At 34.0% G+C, this 19066-nt stretch overlaps 2 protein-coding genes across 2 annotated transcripts; both read right to left on the bottom strand.

The window, feature by feature from the left end:
- Positions 1-1884: 1884 nt before the first annotated feature.
- On the bottom strand, positions 1885-2971 carry LOC114194913 (nicotianamine synthase-like). The gene has a single exon (XM_028085319.2). The coding sequence runs from the start codon at positions 2905-2907 to the stop codon at positions 2053-2055; it is 855 nt and encodes a 284-aa protein (XP_027941120.1). The 5' UTR covers positions 2908-2971; the 3' UTR covers positions 1885-2052.
- Positions 2972-7942: 4971 nt separating this feature from the next.
- On the bottom strand, positions 7943-8949 carry LOC114163964 (uncharacterized). The gene has a single exon (XM_028048380.2). The coding sequence runs from the start codon at positions 8940-8942 to the stop codon at positions 8649-8651; it is 294 nt and encodes a 97-aa protein (XP_027904181.2). The 5' UTR covers positions 8943-8949; the 3' UTR covers positions 7943-8648.
- Between the last annotated feature and the right edge of the window lie 10117 nt (positions 8950-19066).

Raw genomic sequence — 19066 nt, 5'->3', positions numbered from 1 at the left:
GTCTGTGATGGGCTTGAATAATCAGATACATTTTGAGAGGTCCCTGGTCTCTGCTGACGGGATATAAAACTGATACCCATTAGTCAGTTTTTATGTAACAACTAAAAATACTCTTACGTTTAGAAAATATCCATCAGAAAGAGAACAGTAACATCTCATACAGCGTGCTTCCATGGATCCTTCATTAGTTCCAGGTACACAATTTTAACTCATACTTGAATATATTGTATTATTGTATCTTATGCATATATTATTTCTATCATAATATATATATATATATATATATATATATATATATGGTTACTTAATTAATTGTGAATATTTTAATAATTTAAACGGGGACGGGTATTATGACGTGGATACGTACATCCCATACCTATCCCCATACCCGGTTGAAAAAGTCGAGGATTCCCTATACCCATAACCAGTCAATGCAAGGATTCTCCGTCAAAACGGGGACGAGTTCGGACAATACCCACAGGGGCGAATTTATTTGTCATCTCTAGTCTTTGCCATGTATTATTGCTGGCTTAGGATTGGCTAAGGGTGGTTGTATTTGTCATAAGTAATCTTTGTTATTGCCATTTCTTCTTTTTTTAAGATTTGGAGTACACACCAGATTCTACGGTCAAACACGATGTTTTAGATTTGAACGATTTTCGAATTCTCCAATTCAGGTATCTTTTAAGTCTGAAACCTCGTGTCGAACTATAGAATCCAATATATTAAAAATCCCAAAACACATTACGGATTCCACCAATAAAGATGCAAGCTGTCACAATCTTCCAATAATGGAAGTGTGACTTTCGAGAATGGAGATGCACAAACTAAGTATGGAGCTGCGTAAGCTTATAGAAGTGCACCGACTATATCATGGAAGTCTGGTGGCTAGGTTAAACAAAGAGGGCAAAGTGACTCTCATATTTACACTTTTAATTTGTAATAATTTTTAAATTAAGGGGATTTAGGTCATTTACTTTTGGCTATGGAGTGAAGGAAGAAAATATGGAGGTGTAGGAAGAAATTGCCCTAATCTTATTGGCCTTTTTCAAAAACAAATAAAATGAATAAAATTTGTGCTTCTAAACTTCTTTGTTAATGCAAATACTCTTCGGGAACAATGTGTTTTCATAATCTGGATGAAATGCCGAATATTAATTTTCTGTGACTTAATCCGATTAATGGCTATACAATTATTGACCCTTTTTAAAAAATAAATAAATAATAAATAAAATTTGTGCTTCTAAACTTTTTGGTTGATGCAAATACTCTTGGTGAATGTGTTTTTACAATTTTTGGATATTTTAAGAGAGGATTACTAAGGAGATAAAATATGAATGAGATATGAGCTCAACCAACACATATAAAGGATTGACATTATCTCTGACCCAAAATCTTAAAGTGATGAGTTTGTGGACCTTCATCCTCATATGGTACTCAACTTTCTTATTTTTACTCAACGTAGAACTTAAACTCACACTTGAAATTTCAACCGGATGAAATGAACTCTCCAATGCCGAATATTATCATTTTATGTGACTTAATCCGATTAATGGCTGCACAAGCAGGAATGTTGTCATCCGTTGTTGGACGAATAAGAATTACACCTTCCCATGACCATCTTAACATGTAGTTGAGTATTCAAGTTGAAAGTTGGTCTTAGGACGGTCCATTTTTACCCCAATATAGAAACAAATTTGCTCAATTTTCCAAAAGATGTTAAAAAGCGTTTTGTTGATAACATTATTAAGCGTTTTGTTGATTTCCGGTATCTAGAATTACTTAAGATAGTCTAAAGGAAATCTTCCTATAAATATGAGACATCTCTAAACTGGAGGAGACACTTGAACTTCTTGACCTAAAATCACTTTACGCTTTTAACCATATCAAATAACATATTTATTATCACATTTATAGTTCTTACTCATACAGATTTTTTAATCAACTTGCAGAGAATAAAGTAACACAACAACAACAAACATGCATAGAAACTACATAGCTCGGATCTTCAAGTAGATAGAACTACAACTTGGGGGAGGTGTTGGATTGGAACTAAGCCTTAGGCTTGCGAAGAAGAACAACCGAATTGATCACATCATTTGTTGGGTGAAAGATGGTAAGAACCTCAAAATTCACCATGTCACGATCCTCAATAATAGGGTACAAGAAAGCTCTTGACCCTTTTGCACTTCTCACAAGCAAAACCCCTCCCTCTTTCATATACTTCCTTATGTGTCCCAAAATCTTCACTTTTGCTTCCCTATTGAGACCCACAAGTGCTGCCAAAAAGATGCAATCATATTGCCCCAACCTCTCTCTCACGTCCATGATGTCTTGTGTCACAAACTTCATCCTCTTCTCAAGTGCTTCATCGGAAGCAACAATCTTTCGAGCAACCTCGTTTGCCTTCTCATCAATGTCAAAGTTGTCAAAGTGTGTGGACTCCATGTGGTGAGTGGCCATTATGATGGAAGTGAGTGGCATTGGACCTGACCCCACAAAAGCCACTTTCTTTGCATTCACAATCCCGTTTTCTTTGAGGATTTTGTTTTCTATGTGTGCTAGTTTCAAATAGTTCCCATAGTAAGGGAAAAGGGTCACATTCTTGAAGGGTTCCGGTGTGAGGCTTATGAATGTTGAGAATTCAAACTCTAAGAGTCCCTCGGCATGGCCACTTAGGTTAATGAGGCTCTCACGCATCTCTTGCACCTCTTGAGGCAAGGCCTCAATGTCAATGGATGAAGGGAGAGTGCAAAGTTTCACAAGGTGAGTGAAGAGACTATTCACTTGCTTGCAAGGCCTAAGGGATTCAAGCTTTGAGATGCTTGCATGAACTTGCATAATTTGAGCTATGAGAATCTCTTCTGGTATTTGAGCTTCAATGTTGATGCTTTTGATTGAAGCCATTGGGTTGAAATGGTTTCAAAGATAAACTGATCAAAGTAATCACAACACTGAGGTTTTCTGTTTTCCTTGTGGAAGAAAGTGAGAAAGCTTAAACTATTTATAGTTGCATTGCATGGACATGGATTCAAAAGTTCAACCATTTGTTGGACATTATTTAATAACTATTTTGGCATTCTGAAATCTATACTAGTCAACTACAAAAGGGTGTTTCATGCCTTCAAGATTAACAATGTAAAAACCTGAATTCATATGATGTTGAAAGATAGGTGTTGTCTGATAATAATCTGAATATTTGGAATGATACAAAAATTTTATACATCACATGTAACGGTGAAAGACAGAAAATATGTCTAAGTTGGATTATTTGGAGCCTAAGCTAGCAACGTATTTACTATTTTTTATTTGGGTAAATTATTTGTTAAAAAATTATTTAATATGAAATGTCAGATTAACTAAGTAACTTTTTTTTTTTTTTTAATTTAGTAAGTCCTTTAATTTAAATACTATAATGTTGTTGTCCATTACGGTTTTATGGTTGGTATATACAACTTTTTAAGAAAATAATAAATTGAGAATTTTTACTAGAAATAATACATTGGAATTTGGGTTTAGAATAATATTTTTTAATGGAGTTTTTTCATTCTTTAATCGGTGATACTAATTAACGTTTTCCATATTGTTAATATATTAGTGCATAGTAAAAGACTTTACTCTTTATTCAACTACAAACGGTTATATATAATAGATTTGTCAGTTATATTACTCTCCTATTCAATTCGAAACTGTTATATTTCACTCCTATTCAATTACAAACGGTTATATTCAATTACAATATTGACAAAGCGTTGAATAAAAAATTGTGTATTTGTGGTAGTGAACCTTCAAGCGTGTGGAAGTTGCAAGTCTCATTAATAATAAATTGAAGGAAATGAACAGAGATGGCATCTTAAGTTGTGTTTGGTTCTTTTCACACCCTCTGTAGAATGAGAATGTTGAAGCATATCTAAAGCCTGCAATGTGTTCACACCAAAAGATGAATAATAATCTACAAATTATTCTGCGGCATGGAGCATGCAAGTCAACAATTGAAAATCTTTGAAATATCTTTTAATAAAATAAACTTAGGAATATATATAGAGTAATCTGATAAGATGTATAAACTATTGTTCGATCACATGCTACGCTATTAATCAGTTTAAATTATGTGTTTTTGAGAACACTTGTCTTCTGAAAATTTAAAAAGAATATATTAAATGTATGAACATTTTTCTGAAAGATCGTGGTTATCTGAATAGGTTGGTAGTAATTCTTGAACACATCTCCATTTCTTTACTCTTTTCATGAAGCTTCATTTTTATGTGAGACTCTTCTATATTTTTATAAGTTTTTTTTTTATTTATTTGATTCTATACAAAAAATTATTTGTAATTTTTAATGACAAACACATGTAATTATATACCAATTTGTAATCTATGTCATACATAATTTTAGTGTTAATTTTAAATGGAATTAAATTACAAATAGTATGTGCCATTATAGTCTGTACCTATACTTTATACTAAGTATGAGAATAAATTTATAAACGTATACTAACATAAATTATGTGTCACTATAATCAGTTTTTACGAATAAAACAAGTACAATCTAATATATAAATTTATCATTATATTACTATTAACATAAAAAAATATTAAAATTTTTAAAATTTTAATGTTAGTAATTTTTTTGTGATATATAATGTAACACTCTTATTAAATTATCTATTTATAAATCCAACGGACGACTTATACGATATATATAATTTTTCAAAAAACAACTTAAATATATATATATATATATATATATATATATATATATATATATATATATATATATATATATATATATATAATATTTACAAAAGGATTGAAAATAAAACCTTTAATAATTTCTACATATGCTTGCTCTTGCACTTGTACTTATATACACGTGTACATGATATTCTCAGAGCACACTACATAAAAATTATTAAATAGAATCCAAAGTCAAGGATAAAATTAAAGCATAATTTATAATGAACAATAGTAATAGCTAAAACTTAGAGAACGATTTATACTCTAATTCATAAATAAAGTATAATTTATTATTAATAATAGAAACTATTTTACATACCAATAATTTTTAATTTTAAAATGATATCTAACATAGTTTTTATCTCTAAATTCGATTGCTATTTAATAATTTTTTTTAGTGGCAAACCACTATACAAACAATATATACGGGTAAGTTAGTAAAATAAGTTTTCAATGTGAGAAAATAGAAGAAGTCATTTTAATTAACAATACATAATAATTCAATTTCATTCAAATACCAACATAAAAAAAAACTATATAGATCACACATAAATGTATAATATAGACAAAACTTTTAATAATTAAAAATGGCTTTCAACAATAATTCACGACCCATAGTTTATAAGGTTATCATCGTAAGTTGGAAGTAATTGATGATGACTACAATCATTGTTGTTTGAATTACTTATAAAGGCAATTTTAATCTAAATCATCGTTATAAGTGAAAAATACAAGGTAAAAAGATTGAGAAAAAGAAACACCGAAAGTAAGAAATATTAAGAACTAACCCACAACGAAAAAGGGAGGTGGAAGTAGTTGTAAGGTGAAGGGGAGAGGCTTCGATAGTTGATCAGGGTTGCCACGAGGAATGGCGAAAACACAATCACAAAGACAAGCAAACAAGCAACGACAACACGAGGAGGCCGGAGTTCGTGGAGTCTTCGTTTTTGTCTTTCTCAACATGAAAAAAGGATGGAGGTGACTGGAGAATGTCATTGAAATGGGAGAAGAAAGTGAGAATGAAGGCGTTTTTGTGAAATGAGACGAGCATTGCACATGAGGAAAAGAGAGAGTGGAGATTGAAACATATGATCACACAAACAATGACGGTTGTATGACTAACCGTCGTTATTTCTCACTTTGAGAACTTCTAACGATAGTTCTCCATCCAACTGTTGTTGTTTTCCTTAAATTTTTATTTTTAATGATGATTCCTACCCCAATTGTCATCTTTTCCTTCCAACTTCAATGACGGTTCCTCGTCCACCAACTTCAACGATGGTTACATGATGAAAAATCATCTTATTTGTTCAATTTCTCCCTTGAAAGAAAAGATAACTATAGGTGAGCTTATCAGTTTCAGAAGAGCTACTCCCATAATCAAGAAAATTATGACAACTTTGTAAAGAAGCATAAAGCAACAAAGTTAGCTTCCAAATATTAGTTTCAGTCGAATGACAACATTATTAGAGTTTGCTTAGCCGACTGTAATATGATGTAAGAGGTTAATTTTTCTTAAAATAGTTAAAAGGTATGAAATTATTTTTGCCCTTTTTAATAAAAAGATATTGATATTAGTATTGGATAAATGTTCTCTTAGCTGATATTAATAGAGTTCACTTAATGTTGCACACTAATAGAGTCGGCTTAGCCATCTGTAACCCTACACAAAAGGTTAACCTAAGAAAAATAAAAAAGAGTAAAGTTATTTTAACTTTTTTAATAAATAAATATTTATATTAGGGTCAAATTAGCATTGGCTTAGCTGACACCACTAAAGTTTGTTTGATTTTGGACACTAAAAGAGACAATGTAATCAATGTATTGTGATGTAACTATTTTTAATATTTTTTAGTAAGTAAAAATATTTATGTTAGTGTCGGCTAAGTCAACACGTACTAAAATAATTATTAAAATAAATACAGTGAACATTGTCTACGTCAATACTAAACTTATTTATTTTTAGTATTTATATTTATTTTAGTTAGCATAAAGCTCATCTTAATTTATATGTTATGAATCCATATTTCTTCATGACAATGAATAAGGAGTGTTGACCATTTTTAATCTAAAGTCCTAGATTTAAAGATGACAAATCTCTCCACTCATAACTTCCTCTTTCACTTTCTATACAAATCCCCCAAGACTCATCCCCTTTATTCACATTCATAAATCTCCTCATACTCATCTTTTTGATGCACAAACATCTCATTCGTTCAAAGGTATCTTATTGGTGAGATGGAAGGGAAATGAGAGAAAAGTCGTGGATTTAAAGATGACAAATCTCTCCACTCATAACTTCCTCTTTCACTTTCTATACAAATCCCCCAAGACTCATCTCCTTTATTCACATTCATAAATCTCCTCATACTCATCTTTTTGATGCAGAAACATCTCCTTCATTCAAAGGTAGCTTATTGGTTAGATGGAAGGGAAATGAGAGAAAAGTCGTGAGTTCGATCCCTCTACTAATAATTTGAAGAAATAAGGTTGATTTGGTGGGTTTAGAAAGAAAGGTGGGAAAGGTTGTGGGTTCAACTACCCCACTAACAAAAGTTAACAACTAATCCACACTTATGTTCTTCGATACTACAACTTTTCTTTTTCATTTGTACTTCTTAACCCATGTAAAATTAAATAAATTTTAAAAGAAAAGACGCATTGATTTGACCAATCGCAAATTACTTTATTTAAAAAGTCAATTGAAAAGATTAGTAATGAATTATTGTCATCTTAATTAACGGTCGTTAGAGTTAGTCTTTAAAAGCCGAAATTAATAAATTAGGATAGATAATCTCACACCCGGGTAATACAAATTCAACCCTATTAATTAACATCAACTTTTACTTATTAAAGTGTCAATAAGTTATTGTAATGAGATGAATCTTTACATTTGCAATCTCCAAACAAGGAATAGTGTTAAGAGAGTTGCTTTTTGAACTTAGTTTGAAGTTTTTTTTTTTGCTAGAAACTATCCCATTATTTGTAAAAAGTCATAAAATATAAAAAAAAAACATTATCTTTTAATCTTTTATTCCAGTATAGTTATATTCTGAGATGGTCGATGAAGTTATTACACAATAAGATTACGCAAAAGAAAAGAAAAAAACAATTGATTTTCACGAGGGGAACTCAAATTCAAATCTTTGTTCTTTCCTATGTAGCTTAAAGAATTAAATGACACACATAAAAGGAATGAAAAGTAGCACCAAATGAAATCGATCGCCGTTAAGTTGTCCACTATAATAAACACGCTGACATAGCAAAAACTTACTTAGAGACCCTTTATTAAGACTTTCTTACTCCATGTCCATGGCTTTACACATAAAGTAATTCACATCATCATCGTGGATTCTACTATCCTGGGGATTCATCTGTGCCTATGTTTCATAAAAGCCATAAACAATTACATGAACAGCCACATGAGGGGAAATCACAATCCAAAATCTGGACGATAACCCCAACGAACACTCAAGCAAATTAAACAAAAAAAATAATTCTAAAAGACTCAAAAAAGAAAAGAAACAGCACAATGTCATCATAACTTAAGTGATGTTAATCCGGTCAGAGAAACAGCACGTTAATGTCATAATCCAAGTGGTGTTCATTTTCCTTCCTGTTATTTTGATTCCGCCGGTGAGCACTGGAAACATTACCAAACCGTATGCTTCTCTTATTCTTCTTCTCACAACCACACAGGAAAAGTAACAAAGAAATTATCACATGATAGAAAAACTATTACGTATTCATATCTCCAATCAATCTATACGTGATACGTAGTGGAATTTTTAATTTGAAAAACAATTGATAAAACTTGAGTATATGTATCACGTGAAAATTGACTGTAACACGAAACTAGTAATGATTCCAAATCACACAATAATTTCTACAGGTATAATAGCCAAGAAGCTAGAATTTGTTCACCAAAATTGGCCTCTCTATAAGGCTTATAGAGGAAGAGCCACAAGATGGTGAAGAGAAGCGTTTGTCAGCAACAAAATCATTCTCTTCCTCCATGATGGTGTCAAGCATTTTCTTCACGCGGCACCTCGTCACTGCCACGAATCTTGGTGGAGCAACCTCGGTGGTGACCCTTGCAGTTCGCAACTTGGCCATGGGACAGTGAAAATGAAATGATGAACAAGATAGAATAAAGGGAGAGGTGGGTATAGATGGTGGTGAAATTGAAGAAACGAGTTGCATTTATAAGGTTGAGTAATATTAGTGTGGCGCATCGTTTTGGTCGAGATTATGTGGTGCTGTAATAGATAATGATTTCAATAGTCGGTCACATTGTGGGGCTACTATGTCTTTGGGGCAACCCTTAACTTTTCATTCCCATAAGGCTGGAAGTAGGTATGGCATTAGCTTTTTCTGACCAGAATGCCCTTCTTTTCGGGCATCTCCAAGCTTCTTAACTGCACGCGTAGGACTCCTAAGGTATTTGTGAATTGTACAATAAACTTGTACGTGTTACTCTAACATTTTTGTTAACACAAAAGTTATTCATAACTAAAAACTAAACTAGATTACTTAAAAAATAAATATAAACTAACTCCATATTTTGACCCTTTTTTTGACTTCATGAGGTGGCATGCGTAGGTGGCTTTTATTTTTTAAATTAAAGTTAATTTTATAAAACCATTTTAGATGCAGACGTGCTTTTTATTTTTATTTTAATTAAAACTTCTTTTGCAAAAAGACATAATGGACAATGGGTGTGGGCGTGAAAATTGAAAGGGCAAGAAATATGTTTTCTTTGTGCAGAGCCAATAAAAACGAAGAAAGGGGAAAGAAAGAAAGAAAGGGAAAAGGAAGAAAGGAGAAAGGAAGAAAGGAGAAAAATGGAGAAGACGTGTGTTGTAGTGAAATCGAAGAAGAAGAAAGGAGAAGACGAACCTCACAGAGTTAGGGTTTTTGGTGTTTCTTATTGTTCGATTTAATGTCATGGTTGGTAGCTCTATTTTTTTTTTGCGCTTCTGTAATATGCCAACACTTTTGTGGTTTTTTTTTTTTAAATCGCCGTTGTGGGTTTTTTTGTTAAGAAACTGAGATTTTGTTTTGTTTTTGGTGGCATAGTCGTTTGAGTCATTCTTTAATGGCAAAATTAATATCTATCTTGTGCAGGTGAATTACCACAACACTATAATCGAAGAAGAAAAAGGGAAAGACAAACCTCGCGACGTTAGGGTTTTTGGTGTTTTCCGTTGTTCGATTCAGCTGGTGGTTGGTAGGTTTGTGTTATTTTTTCGTTTATGTGATTTTGGTGCTTTTTTGTTGAATTCACCGTTGTGGGTTTTTAAGTTAAGGAACCGTCACTAGTGTAGTAAGGGCTTTTGGCCCCGGTTGTTTTTGATATTCTGCCCCGGTTCTAGAACCGAGGCATATTGGGGTGAGGCAAAAAAGGGTGGTTTTTGGCCTCGGGTGTCAACCGAAGCCATAGGGGGTACTTTTCTGCCTCGGTTCTCTAAGGACCCGAAGCCATAGGGGTACTTTGCTCACACCACCATTAGCACTGCTGCGCTCATCCTCGCCATCGAGATCGTCGGCAAACGCTGTCGCGGCCAAACCTTCACTAGCACTGAACGAGCAACCCACCACGACGCTCAGACCCATGCTACCACTGCACGATCTGAATGCGACAACGACAAACCACCATGAACCAGTAGAGCCAAGAGATCTAAAGATCTAGCACCTCCACCGTCGTTCGAAGCAGAACTTCAAGCCACTGTTACGGGCAACCCTACTACTGTGTCGCCATCACCACCGCAGACAAAGGAAGAGAGTGACCACCAAATCACGCCTTTGCCGTGAGCCTCGAGCATGCCTCTTCCGCTAATGACGAACCAAACACCACCGCACGAGAAAACAAAGACGAGAATGCCTCCACCACGCGCAAAGTGTTCGCTCAGGGACGAAGGTGAACAGTGCGAGGTTGCGAATTTAGGAACCTAAATAGGGCATATGGCCTCGGTTCAATTAATAACCGAGGCCTAAAGTCCCTTTATGGCCTCGGTCAATAAAGACCCGAAGCCAAATGTGACGGCACTGGTGACATTTTTGAAATTAGGGTTACTGGCTGACTTATAGGCCTCGGTTCTTTTTTAACCGAGGCCAAAAACCTCTTCATATTACCTCGGTTCAAAAACACCCGAAGCCAAAAGTGCTGACGCTGATGGCCTTTTTGAAATTTTGGTTACTGGGCTGCCTTATAGGCTTCGGTTCTTTTGCAACCGAGGCCTAAAACCTTTTACTACACCGGTTTTGCACACACCCGAGGCAATATAGTTGGACGAAATTACAAAAATGCCACCGCCTCCTTATAGGCTTCGGTTCCGCTATAACCGAGGCCTATAAGGCGAAGTAAAATGTCAAATCTGCACTAGTGCATGATTTTGTTTTGTTTTTGGTGGCATAGTCCTGAGAGTCTATCTTGGTGTGTATAGTGATTTGCCGCAAGGTATGAAATCTTCATTGTTAAATTTTAATGACAAGTTTTTTATTACAAATAATGCTTATTTCATCTTAATGAAGTCTTTCTTGGTGTGTATGATTTTTAATGAACTAAGTACTTTGATAGGTGCATGAATACTAGTTTTCTGAATAGGTTGATTAAAACTGTCTGATTTTTTTTGGTGATGACCTGTGTGCACATCAGTGATGACTTGTGCTGCATTTTTTGCAATAATGTGGTATCACTCAATTTTTTGAACTTCAATACTATATCAATCAATACGTTTTTATGGGGTGATTCACTTTCGATAATCTGTGTTGATTTGTAATTATTTCTTTCACGTGGTTTCATCTGCAAGTGGATTAAACATGTGTGATGTGTTGGTGATGGCTTGTGTGCACACAAGTGATGACCTGTGCTGCATTTTTTGCAATCATGTGGTATCACTCAATATTTTGAACTTCCATATTATACCAGTCAATAGTTGTTTATGGAGTGATTCACTTTGGATAATCTGTGTTGATTTGTAATTATCTCTTTGATGTGGTTTCATAGCCAAGTTGATTACACTTGTATGATTTATTGGTGATGACATGTTTGCTCACAAGTGATGACATGTGTTGAATTTTTTGAAAGCATGTGGTATGACTCAATTTTTTGATCTTTCATGTCATACTAGTCAATAGTTGATTATGAGGTGATTAAGTATGGGTAATATATGTTGATTTGTAATTATTTCTTTCATGTGGTTTCATACCCAAGTGGATTAAACATGTCTGATTTGTTGGTGATGACTTGTGTGCACACAAGTGATGACCTCTGCTGCATTAAGTGATTATGTGATAAGTGTTTTATGCACGAGTGGTAGTTGTTCAAAGTGAGAAGAATTACGTTGAAGTAAGTTTGAGTGCTGACATTGTGCTTACTTGAGTTATGTATTCAGGTGATAAGTATGAATGCAAGCAGTGAGCGAAGTGATTTCAGTGTTGACCGCAAGGTATGATATATTTTGGAGTTCAATTTATTTTGAAATTTGTTATGATAAAAATGACATAACTGTATTTTTTTTATTGTTCCATATTTTTTTTAGGCATTCATGCCGGACAAAATTGATTGGTAGTTTGAATAAGAAGTTAATAGAGGAACAAAAGTCATTTATTCGAGGAATGCCATTTGGATGATTGGTTAAGTTGAAAGAGTCTGTGAAAATATCTAGGAATCTTTTGAGTCCGTTAATTAGTAGGTGGGTGAAAAGGTTGGGGGGGGGGGGTTCACATGAGTACATAAATGGTTGGATTTACCTATTTAGATTTATGTCTTGGTCTAGGTTTGAGGGTGGTTGGTGAGAACATTGATTTAAACCAGGAAGGGTTAAATAGTGATTCAAAGAATTTATTTGGAGCTGCCAAACTTGTTCATATTGAAATGGTATATGATTACATTTTAAAACATATTAAAGAGCTTTGTTTAGAGCATTTTGGTAAGCTTTATGTTTTGTTAGCAATTTATGAGTTTTTGTTGCCCAATCGTAGTGGAACTATTTTTTCTATGTTGTTCAACATTATTGATGACCTTGGTAGTATTGGGAAATTTAGTTGGGGTCAAGTGGTGTATGAGTATTTGGTTAGGAGTATTTGTTAAGCTAAATTGTTCTTGAAGGAGAAACAAAGTACCAAACACTTCCATGTAGCTAGATGTGTTTATTTGTTACAAGTAGTGTATGTTAAATTAATTTCAAGCTCATTTGATAACTTTAAAATATTTGGTTATGAGTTTTGACTGATTTTGATTACAATGGTGGCAGTTATGGTCTTTTGACCATTTTTTGATTTCGAATTTAAAGGATTGTCAGCGCACAACCAAGTTTCCCAGAATCTTGCATTGGATGGAAATGAAAGTAGGGGACAATCTAATTAAAAGGAGTTTGACAAATAACACTGTAAGTTCGAGTTTTTTTTTGTATGATTTTTTTTTTGAAATGTGTCATGTATACTTATTGATGGTTGTTGTGAATTGATGCAGGTTGTTGTAGATGTGGCTGCCTCTGCAGAAGAGCTGATCAATTCCTTCGTTAAAGAAGGTTTTGAGGTTTATGGACGTCGAAATAAGGGTAGTAAAATAGTTAACTTAATTAAAGTTGTTAAACATCAAGAAAGTGTGCTAGGGGAATTGCAAAAAGAACTTTTAGACTTGAATGCAATGATGATTGAGAGGAAGAACCAACGTTAGCAGAATGAGGGCAAACTGAAGTTTTCTGAGTTGGGTGAACCATGTGTTGGTGATTTGCATACACCCAATTCCAACTACCTCAAGGGCTTTATTGAATTTGGCGATTCTGGTGAGAGGAGTCATGTCGAAGAAGTACATTTTCCAAATCAGGAAGCACAAGAATCCGAACATAGCAATATGTATGTGCGACGAAGGGATGGTCCTCGGATGCGTGTCAAGAGTTTTGCAATAAGAACTCCTTTTGCAACATATAGTAGGAGGAAGCACCATAAGTAGTTGATTTAGAAAATTTATGTTTGTTGTAGTTAGGATTTATATTGCTAACTTTCGTATTTTTTATGTGTTGACTTTGTGGAAGTGATTTATGACAATTTTTTTGTTTGGCTTACTGATTGATTTATGAAATTCTGAGTGGTTTATGTGAAGTTATAGCTGAATGTTGTTCATCCTAATTTTTATTGAGTGCAAATAAAGTTTATAGCATGTAAACAATTAATATGTATGTGGTCAGGAATTTAGTAATATTGGTTACCACACAGATCACAAATAAGTAATTATGTGCAAGATGTTGTTCACAAGTCAACACTTAATATATCATTGATCTACATTTAAAAATTTGAGAGTTATCATGTCTTGCATGCTTTACCAATTATAACACACCGGGTTAATATATAATATGTGATGTAGGACTTGTGAACCAAATAGCCCATACCAAAATTGATGTTCTTCAAAAAAGTTTACTCTAATCTAATACCATATTTTTTCTACATGTACAAATTTTTTGCCCCAGGTCACTACTTAATAATTCTTGAGTCATCATATAATTTTAATAGAGATAAGAAGAATATCATGTTGGAGTTGTGGATGAATTATCCCACACGAAGTTTGTTGATGTTCAATATGTTTCATATACGCAATTAAGGTGTTATATTTAATTAAATATGGACTACTTATTGACACTCTTACCCAAATACCTTATATTATGAGTGTGTACAAAATGTGAAGCGTAGATCAACACTTAATAGTGGAATGGTCAGTATTTAAAATTATCAGAGTTATGATGTTTTTCCTCTTTTATCAATTATCACACACCTAGTTTGGTAAGGTTTTTATTCGTAGAATATATGTTAGTAAGTTTTATTAATTAAAAGATAGTGGGCTTAGTAGAGACCACGAATTTTGAAGGTGAGCAAAATGTTTAGTGTAGGTCAGCACTTAATACTTGATTGATAAACATTTATTATTGTGATAGTTGGCATGTATGTTATGTTCCACTTGTACCACAATTTTCCCACAGCTTCATCATGGGCAATATCCTACATTATATTTTATTCAATTCATGTGATTAATAACATGCTTGCAAAAAATGCAACAAAAGTTTAATCAACCTGAGTATGAAACCACATGACAAACATAATTACAAATCGACACAGTTTACCCAAAGTTATTCATCCCATAAACAAGTATTGAGTCATACCACATGCTTTCAAAAAATTCAACACAGGTCATCACTTGTGAGCAAATAGGTCATCACCAATAAATCATACAAGTGTAATCAACTTAGGTATGAAACCACATCAAAGAGATGATTACAAATCAATAAAGATTATCCAAAGTGAATTACCCCATAAACAAGTATTGACAAGTATAGTATGATAGTTCAAAAAATTGAGTCATACCACATGATTGCAAAAAATATAGCACAGGTCATCACTTGTGTGCACACAAGTCATCACCAACACATCACACATGTTTAATCCACTTGCGAATGAAACCACATGAAAGAAATAATTACAAATCAACACAAATTACTTATACTTAATCACCCCATAATCAACTATTGACTGGTATGACATGAAAGATAAAAAAATTGAGTCATACCACATGCTTTCAAAAAATTCAACACATTTCATCACTTGTGAGCAAATAGGTCATCACTAATAAATCATACAAGTGTATTCAACTTGTGTATGAAACCACATCAAATAGATGATTACAAATCAACAAAGATTATCCAAAGTGAATTACCCCATAAACAAGTATTGACTGGTATAATATGATAGTTCAAAAAATTGAGTAATACCACATGATTGCAAAAAATGTTGCACATGTCATCACTGGTGTGCACACAAGTCATCACCAACACACCAAACATGTTTAATCTACCTACAGATGAAACCACATGAAAGAAATAATTACAACTCAACACAGATTACCCAAACTTAATCACCACGTAATCAACTATTGACTGGTATGACATGAAAGATAAAAAAATGAAGTGATACCACATGCTTGCAAAAAATGTAGCACATGTCATCACTTCTGTGCACACAGGTTATCACAAAAAAAAAAAAACAGACAGTTTTAATCAACCTATTCAGAAAACAAGTATTCATGCACCTATCAAAGTACTTGGTTCATTAAAAAGCTACTTCTACTTCAACTTCAACTAATTTCACATCCAAAGTAAACCCAACAATGAACAATCATCTACTTCAAATGCACAAAATCAAAACTTTGGGTCTGTTAAACACTAAAACAAACCCTAACACAACAAATAGAAAAAAAAAATCATCATACCTCCAATCTCGTACAACCACCGTCGTTCGTAGACCTGCAACCTTCGAAAACAATGGTTGAACAACCTAAACCCAATGGAAGAGACGCTTCGATAGAACTCCTTTTCACAGCAAACGCTCGTCGTCAACAAACCCCGTCATCAACAAACCCCCGTCGTTCGCAAACCCTAACCCTTTCAAGGTTTAGCCGCGAGAGAGAATCCGCCACACTATGCTATCTTCTGTGCTCAACGCCTTTTGCTATCTTCCTTCGTCAGACGAACCACTCGAAAAACCATTGTCGTTGTTGGTGAGAAGAGAAACTACGATTGCCACAAAGAGAAGGGGTGAGAAGAGAAACTACAAGTGTGCGGGAGAAAAGAGAAATTGTTCAAATTTTCGAGTAAAAGCCACGTCTGCATCTAAAATGGTTTTATAAAATTAATTTTAATTTAAAAAATAAAAGCCACCTACACGTGCCACTTCATGGAGTCAAAAAAGGGTCAGAATATGGAATTAATTTATCATTTTCCAAACACATCTGCCAAACTATAGAAACTAAAACGTGAATTTAAGCTTGAAAAAATATATTAGAATTTATAGATAAAATACAGAAATTAAAATGTAAGGAAAATGATCATTAAACTCATAAATATAAATGTATAAGAATAAGCTTACTGTCTATTTGAAATTCCCAAAAGAATCTTATATGCCCTTAGGCTTACTTGAAATTACATTCACCAATTGAAACAAACTGAAACTCTACCTATACTCAATTCAAAAGCCAAAATTCAAAATAAGGTAAAATCTCATAATTCTAAAACAGTTAAAAGCAAACAAAAAGTCCTACCACAAAAGGTAATGTCTGCATGAATCAAACGATGTCATTAAGTTCGTTGAAGATTATAGTTTCTAAGAGATCATTGCTGATTTTAACATTTCATCAAAACACAAGTGCAACAGTTCCAAATTTCAGATTATATACTGGAATTGTATAATAATTTTACTTTTTATATTGTCACAAAAGGTATATCTTGAGATTCATTTTCACTATACTAACAAGTTTTATCTTAAGCAGGGCATAACTGGAGCTGTGAGTTTGACTCATGGTCTATGGACTATTCTTAACCCATTCTTTAATACGTATTCTTTTAAGGAGCTACCAAATGAGGAGACCTAAAAGAAGTCCCATCTCCCAAAAGGTCCTCTAAAAAAAGATTAGGGTTTGAGTCAAGGTGGATTTGGTCATACTATAAGACTTTAATTAACTCCTAAAAACAACACCTTTAGTTGTTAATGGTCGAGTTGAGCCCTCTCTGACAAAAGGTCAAGATGGGTTAACTCGAGTCGAAGATCGAGATGGACCGGTCTAGCCGAAGGTCAAGATGGACCAACCCAACCGGTCGTGACGAGTCATCTCAGGTTAAAGATCAAAAGGGATCGTCACAATCTAAAGACCGAGATAGACTATTCATGGCCAAAATTTGACACAGGTCGTCTCGAGTCAAAAGAAGAGACATTCCAACCCGAACGAAAATTAGATCGATCATGATTGAAGGTCAAGACATGTAGGCTTGGGCAAAGGTTAGACTGATCATGACTAAAGGTGGAGATAGGAAGTCTTAGGTGAAAGTTCGAGATGAGTCGCCTTAGGACGAATGTCATGACATGCCAACTCAGGCCTAAGGTTGAGACAAGCTGACTCGATTAAAGGTTGAGACGGGTCGGCAAGATCAAAGTTCGAGATGGGTCTTCCTGGACCAAAAGTTGAGATGGGTCGACCAATATTGAAGGTCGAAAGGGATCGTCCTGGGCCAAAGGTTGAAACAAGACCGTTTCTGACTGAAAGTCGAGATAGGGCCGTTTTTTACCGAAGGTCGAGACAAGTCGTTTCAGGCTGAAGGTCGAGACAAGTCAGTCTGGACGATTCGAGTTGAAGTTTTGGTTTGCATACTAATTGTTGATTATATGCCCAATAATATATTTTTAAAAAAATTATTTCTTATTTCTAAACTCTCGTGGATAGGTCCTAACCCATAAAGATTTTGTGGACATTTTTACTCATGAACTTTTCCAACGAAAGGTCTTGTGGTTTGGTGGCTCCCATCCTTTTAGTAAAGTTCAAATCCTATGGAGTAGGTCAAATTGACAACTCCATACTAAAATACCATATTTCATTTTTTTTTATGAGTTTTAATATGAGTTTAGTTTGGTAGGATATTATATCGCATGGATGTATAACCAGTGGAATCCGGAATCATTAATATCTTGGCACTGTGTACCTATATATGTTTGTCCGTCGCAATTAGTTCATATAGTGTTAACTTAATTGTAAAACAACCCTAACATACTTATCTTAATTGTAAAATGAGCGTAATCAATAGTAATCAATTGGAATTTCAGAAAATGTCTGTATAAATGAATGGACCAAAGATCTTATCCTTTGTTCTCTTGAATGACTTACCTAACTTAAATGATTAAGATGTACACAGAAATTGCAAAGGTGAGTTTACAAAAACTTCCCCATATTTCTGTAAAATATAGGTAAAAGTTAAAAACTAAGTTTTATTAAAACCTCATCCAAACAGAACTATCGTCAACTCGAGAAGACAGGAGTTGAGACCCAGAAACGGAATTTCCATAGTGCAAGATTTTGATATCCTATTTGGGAAACGTCATATTCACATTCTTCACCGATAGGGTCTTGGCGTGCTGCTAGGTACGGTTTTTAAAAGAGGTGATTGTGGTGCAAGTTGCTTAGTATTAATAGCAGTTTTTGTCTCATAGCTTCTACGCATTAATTACAAAAAAGTGGGTATCTAGAGCAACATTACATGGATTTCTGGCATGTTATGAGGGACCATGGAGAATGTGGTTTGAAACCCTAACCGAACTAGCACGGCGTTGGTAGCATAGTGAAATTGATTGTTTGGTTCCTGCAGCACGAAAGAATAGTTTCACGTGGGGTGTAGTGTAGTGGCTGTAGCTCGTCATCATTTTACCACATTTTCAATTTCTGATTCAATATTGTGCGTGTGTGTGATAAATTGTGATGACAATATAAGGTTACCAGATCAAGCTAAATG

This window comes from Vigna unguiculata, chromosome 1, assembly GCF_037176805.1.
Source record: "Vigna unguiculata cultivar grain cowpea cultivar isolate G323 ecotype 2 chromosome 1, ASM3717680v1, whole genome shotgun sequence".
Classification (NCBI taxonomy): Eukaryota; Viridiplantae; Streptophyta; class Magnoliopsida; order Fabales; family Fabaceae; genus Vigna; species Vigna unguiculata.
The sequence above is the reverse complement of the archived record's forward strand: the minus strand, read 5'-3'. Positions and strand labels throughout refer to the sequence as shown.